Source organism: Branchiostoma floridae, chromosome 8, assembly GCF_000003815.2.
Source record: "Branchiostoma floridae strain S238N-H82 chromosome 8, Bfl_VNyyK, whole genome shotgun sequence".
NCBI classification, from domain to species: Eukaryota; Metazoa; Chordata; class Leptocardii; order Amphioxiformes; family Branchiostomatidae; genus Branchiostoma; species Branchiostoma floridae.
Genome location: NC_049986.1, coordinates 10,858,608 through 10,864,953, shown reverse-complemented (window position 1 = coordinate 10,864,953; position 6,346 = coordinate 10,858,608). Strand labels below are relative to the sequence as shown.

At 41.0% G+C, this 6,346-nt stretch overlaps 1 protein-coding gene across 1 annotated transcript in view; it reads left to right on the top strand.

The window, feature by feature from the left end:
* Nucleotides 1–6,346, top strand: part of LOC118421217 — a 31,437-nt gene that overhangs the window by 22,485 nt on the left and 2,606 nt on the right. The window contains exons 13-19 of the mRNA XM_035828382.1: nucleotides 315–562; nucleotides 1,423–1,501; nucleotides 1,783–1,927; nucleotides 2,542–2,578; nucleotides 2,848–2,964; nucleotides 3,204–3,418; nucleotides 3,991–4,116. Of these exons, the coding sequence (XP_035684275.1) occupies nucleotides 315–562; nucleotides 1,423–1,501; nucleotides 1,783–1,927; nucleotides 2,542–2,578; nucleotides 2,848–2,964; nucleotides 3,204–3,418; nucleotides 3,991–4,116 (967 nt within the window). The remainder of the gene's footprint in view (nucleotides 1–314; nucleotides 563–1,422; nucleotides 1,502–1,782; nucleotides 1,928–2,541; nucleotides 2,579–2,847; nucleotides 2,965–3,203; nucleotides 3,419–3,990; nucleotides 4,117–6,346) is intronic.

Genomic DNA, 6,346 nt, shown 5'->3' with positions numbered 1-6,346 from the left:
GGGGGCTTCATCTTGCGCAGTGGGATCCGCGAATGTAAAATTAATATATATTACATCTTTATATATGGTGTGCAATTACTAGTGCGAGGGGATGGGTGTGGGGCCTACTTCACTGCTTCTGTGTGATCAACTACCATCCCTTTTCTCTGAAATGCTGAGTGATTAGCTAATGAAGCAACATGTGCCGATTTCAAAAATTTTGACATGACTCTACGGGGTATTGAACAATTTTCCCACTTGCCTGGTCACTTCACCGCGTTTGCACCGGGTATTTCAGACGCTAACGTTGAATATATCACTTTTCGTCTTTCCAGAAATCAAGGTCGGCGACTTCATGGACCAGTTGTCTACCATGGAGGTTCTCAACGTCGATGGGAAACTGGAGAGACTCAAATGGATGTCCAGGTTTTTCGGATTCTTCGCTAAGAGTCTCTGGAACATCTATGGACCGACGATGGGGGATGGCACTCAAGATCGGGTCTTCAGAGACCCTCAAGGAAAACGACCCTTGCGTCTCAGAGGAGCCAAACGAGAAATGTATCCATTCCTTACGGAAGACAACGTAAGTTGATGCTATGCTAATTGCTATGCTCAGACATTTAAACAATTATGACATATTTGAGAAGACTTTGATAGTGTCATGCTATATACGTATGATCTCACGGACCATTCCTTTACAGATTGGAAATAATCATATTTTTGGCGACCCACTTACAAAGTTTTCCAAGCTGCCCGTCTCAATAAATGAACGATCATATTTTACAATGTATAATTTTAAATGGCAAAGAATAAGGTTTCTGATTATTATCTATATACAATGCAGTGCTAATGATAGATTTGCAAATAAAGATATGCGAGAGATAAAAGATCTAAGTTTTCGAATTTCTGATTTACGTTTACAATGAGAATTCATGTATCTTACATTGAATGACCTTTCATCGTATAAAAATATATTTGATGACTGGCAACATTGTTTTACTTCATGTGCCTAAAACAGAGTTGAACGTAAATTCAAATACGAGCATATGACTTTTTTGACTGTCCAACTTAAGTCTTTGAGACAAGGCATGAATATTCCACTGCTTTTGTGACGTCACGTTATGAATGTAAAACACGTGTCTCGGTGAGCAGTGGATCAAAAGTTGCAGAATGTCTTCCACATTCCCGTGTGCTGTCACCAAGTTGCGTGTTATATCTGCGGTGTCACAGAAGCAGTACATTGTTCGTTACTTCACAGAGACGAAAATTAGATAGTCTAAACATATGTAAGCCCATTTTTGTGTTCGAAATTGCTTTTCAACTTTAATCCAGATTGACGTCTACACAAGTTAACTTTTAAGCTGTTCTGAGACTGTCGATTTTTTAAATTTTAAATCTTTTCTTATGTAAGGATTTCACGATGTCCGTTTTTAACCGTTTTAGCTGGAGTTGCGGCTCACCCGTTACAGAGCAGGTTCCAAGGGCCCAGTGATGCTGTCGCACGGAATGGGAGTGTCCAGTGGTAAGATAGATGATTGTTATCTCAGTATTTGGAGGCTTTGTTTCATAAACAATTATTTGGAGGCTTTGTTTCATAAACAATTAGTACATGTAATCCATAACATTTTACGGATTTGAATGTGTTTTTTTTTAATTTTTTCCATCTCGGTAATATTTCGTTGGTTGAAGATTAGTGTTTTGCTTCAGTGGGTTAAAAATGATCAACGGACAGGTATGAAGGAGGCCATATATTTTGTCATACATTTTTGTTTTGTTGTCACTTCTTATCAAAAACACGATAAGGTATCTACACGCTCGACACCGTGGATACAAACCTTCTGGAGTACCTGGTTGCCAGGGAGTACGATGTGTGGCTGCTGGACTGGCGGGCGTCATGTGACCTTCCGGCGACTTGCTTCACACAGTTCACCCTGGACGATGCCGCCAGGTGAGACATATGTAATCTATATGTTTCATGGCATTTACATTTGTGGCGCAATCAGTAAGGTATTTGGCCCAAACCCGAGAGGTCCCGGGTTCACAACCGCTGATGTGCTCCGATGTTGTGCCATTGGGAAAGGCACTCCACACGGCTTTCCTCACTTGCGTGTAAATGAGTACCTAGCTAGCTTCTGTTAGGGCCGTCCCTCAGATAGCACGTTGAATGGAGGTCCCATGGGGTAGCACAAATCAAAGTTTAAAAGTTTGACGTTCTTTTTTTGTGTGAATATGCTAAGAAATGTCGTCCTACGATTTACAGATTTTTTCCACGTTGCAATCTCTACTCATACTGAAATTCCGGATCCCCTGCTAACGCAGTCTCTGGCATTGTCAGGGGAATTTTAGAACTTTTACACAGGAGTCTTCCAACAAATTCAGTCAAAAAGGAATTCAATACTTTAAATCCGAGAAACCTACATTCAATTATATTATTCAGAATTCAAATGTTTTGCTTAGGTTAGAGCTAGAGGGTTAGGTTGCATATATAAGATATCATAGACATAATCATGCTATCACTTTCTGTTTCTCACACAGCAAATACATTTACATTTATTCTTTCAGGTATGACATCCCCGCTGCCGTGGACAAAATCATTACGGTAAAGATTTTTTTATCGTAAACCTAGTTTTACAGCTATATCTTGCATCACTCATTTTCATGAATACATAATGCATATCATTTTAGCTAAGCCTTCTGATTTTCAACACCGTGGCATTTATATCTAAATTGCTTTATATGTATATCGATCACGTTAAGAAAGATAGCATATAAAGTCACAATGTTATTATTAGAATTCAACTGAATATATATCTAAGTCATGTCTTTGTTAATCTAGGCTTACCGCCTATCGCACATTTCTGTTTAAAGGTGACGGGCAACCCAGACATACAGGCCGTTGTCCACTGTGTCGGCTCCGTGACATTCTTTGCTTCACTGCTGATGGGGAAGCTTCAGGGAAAGATTCGCAGCCTTGTCTCATCACAGGTATGTTAGATAAATCAAAATTGAGATCGTGTGGCGTAATCTGTAGTGCTTTTGGCTCATGCCCAAAAGCACTTTAAAGGGCTTTCTTCACTTCACTCAGTCTCAGGTGAAAAATGAGCACCTAGCTTCGGCTAGGGCCGTCCCTCGGATATGACGTTTAATGGAGGGCGTATTATGAAATATGTATAACATTTAACATATAACATTTAACTAAATGAGTTTTCAATGACAACATTTAGGTCGCTGCCCACCCTATTGTGACCAAACGCATACGAAGGGTTGCAGCCAAGGCCAAGCTCCCCAGAATGCTGAAGGCGTTTGGTGTGGAAGGCGTAAATGCACGACTGGATCCTAACGGTGGATGTAAGGATGCCATGACGACGTTTGGATGTAAGGTCTTCAACCTGATGGAGTTAAAGTCAGCGGAAAGATGTGACAGTAAGGTTTGCAGGAGGTACGTAAACTGTTCTGGAGAATAGGAAAACTTAACAAGAAAGTAAATCTAAATTTACATATATGTCAGTGGAAGTTATTATGACCGAAATTTAAACTGTAATCTCCAACACAAGAACTGAACGTTCCCCTATTTTTTAATGTTTTTTAAAGGAATGAAAAGCTTCTGTGACGTCGCATTATGCAAATGGAACCTACAAAAGTCATCTACATCACGGCTTTACAATCATCCTCTGCAGAGACATATGATCAACTACTCATCGAGTGACGTGTTTTATTTGTAAAATGTGACGTCATAGAAGTAGTAGATTGCTCATTCATTTACGATGAATGGAGTTGAACAGTCGAAAACTGTGCATGAAGTTACAGTTAAAGTTTGATTCAGAAAAAAATATTATGATATTTTTATTGTTGTAATTAGGCATAGCCGTTGGAAGCTGAGAACGACATGACACTGTTATGTCAAAGACTTTGTCTGTTATTTTGTACATCATGCAGTTATGCAAATGCACTATATGAATTAGCATACCATAAAGCCACTTTTTCAGCCCTTTTTGTCCTGAACAATTATAGGATCTCTTTCCTGTACGGACTTTTGTATCAACACGAGAACCTCAACGTGGCCACACACGATACTCTACACGAGTTCTTCGGCTATGGAAATATTTCGGCTTTTATGCACCTGACCAAGATTTTAAAGTAAGTGCATGTGGTGGTTCATGTTTTTTCAAAGCTGGTGAAGTACCTAAATAGCATTTAAACACAGTTTTGGCTAAAAATATTTTGCTTTGCTTACTTAATCGACACTCGACATAGCATTTTTTATCACAAGCAAAATTCTTCGGCCAATAAGTTATTTCATTGTTTTGAGTAAATAACTATGCACAGCGACTGATGATCTTGGGGTAATATGTCAAAGTGAAGACACGTTGAAGCATTAGTAGTATATAGTCAGCACGCTGACTATCATTATTCAGGTGGAGCAAGGTGGAGCAGGTCAGAGGTCAGAAACTAGTTATTCAGGCGCAGCAGGTCAGGGGTCAGATATTATGTATTCAGGAGCAGGTCAGAGGTCATAAGTCACATCATTATTCAGGTGGAGCAGGTCAGGGGTCAGATATCTTATATTCAGGCGGAGCAAGGTAACGACGACAACCCCACCTCACCCCAAATGAACCTCCCCCTCCCCAATCGTGAAAGGCATGTCCTTATTTGGCCTGGTCAAGTCTCTAAGTCACAAAATAAAAACAAAGAAAACATGACAACATGTGATTTTCCCGTTCAACTGCTCCGGAGTAAAATAAACTGCTCCGGAGTAAAATAAAACTGCTCCGGAGTATGCTCCGGAGTAAGTGAGTAAGTATATTTGTTGTAAGTATGTATATTTGTCATGTACGTACGAACATATACCATCTATATCTACATGCAGTGAAACATTGCTTTGGAGTAACTATACGTGTTGCTCCGGAGTAAAAACACTGCTCCGGAGTAAAAGAAAACTGCTCCGGAGTAAAAACACTGCTCCGGAGTAAAAGAAAACTGCTCCGGAGTAAAAGAAACTGCTCCGGAGTATGCTCCGGAGTAAGTGAGTAAGTATATTTGTTGTAAGTATGTATATTTGTCATGTACGTACGAACATATACCATCTATATGTACATGCAGTGAAACATTGCTTTGGAGTAGCTATACGTTTTGCTCCGGAGTAAGTATATTCGTGTTAAGTAACGCATACGTATTTGCCATGTACGTGCCTGTTATGTACTAGGCATATATCAACACAACAATACAAAAGACAGGAGTGTACGGTGATCCTGTTTCTTAAGACTTTACTATCACTTGACGTCCATAAAAAATGTATCAAGGAATTCATAACCAATGTACATCTCGTCCGATCCTGTATGTCAAACATGGTATGACATTAGGAAAGAAAAGCTGTACTGCAGGCGATATGGCGACCTCACATTACTTCAGGACGAGGTAACCATATTTTTTCATCAATGTCTGTTCTGAGACCCAGTTCTTGCTGTGTACAATCTCATTACTGTAACGAGGCAACGCAGCGAACTCTATTAGATAAAACTTTTTGCCAGCGCGCTTCGTCTGTTTGATGACACTTTGAGGAACATCGCCTGGCTGGTGAGGTAGTGCGATGGTCAAGTCTCGATAGAGTGTCCACTCCTCCTCGTCACCGCTGTGGTAGCCGCTGTCGTAGCCAGTGCGTTCACTTTCATCAGACGAAACCGTCCCTGAGGACACATCTGTCCCGGTATCACTCTCGGAACCACTTTGTTCGCTGTCGGTTTCTTCTGTGGAGTCTCCCTGCTCGGAGCCCATCACAGATTCGGCATCTGATACGCTTCCTTCATCCTGTGACACCGTCGAACCTTCGGAACCAACCGTGTCCGTATCGTGTTCAGACGACACGTCGGAGTCGTCGAAAACATCGCGCTCCCGGTAAGAGCCCGTCTCGGCATCAACGACGACTTCTCCCGAGGCAACACCTGACTCGTCTCGGTGTTTTCTTTCCAGATGACGCTCGAGGTTGAACGCACGATCAAATTCCCGATCACAAATTTCGCAGACGTGAGGCATACTTTTTGTTCGGCGGACAGAAGGGAAATGATAAGGTATTGATGTGCACACATATATTTGTCGCGCATGAAAGTTTTTAAGGGATCGGTCGTTTATCTTGTATGCACCCTGGATGCATCTACGTTTCATTCATGACAACAATATTTCAATACCACGTATGCAGTAACGGCATACGTAGATGCATGATGCATACAAGATAAACGACCGATCCCTTAAAAACTTTCATGCGCGACAAATATATGTGTGCACATCAATACCTTATCATTTCCCTTCTGTCCGCCGAACAAAAAGTATGCCTCACGTCTGCGAAATTTGTGATCGGGAATTTTGCAATTAC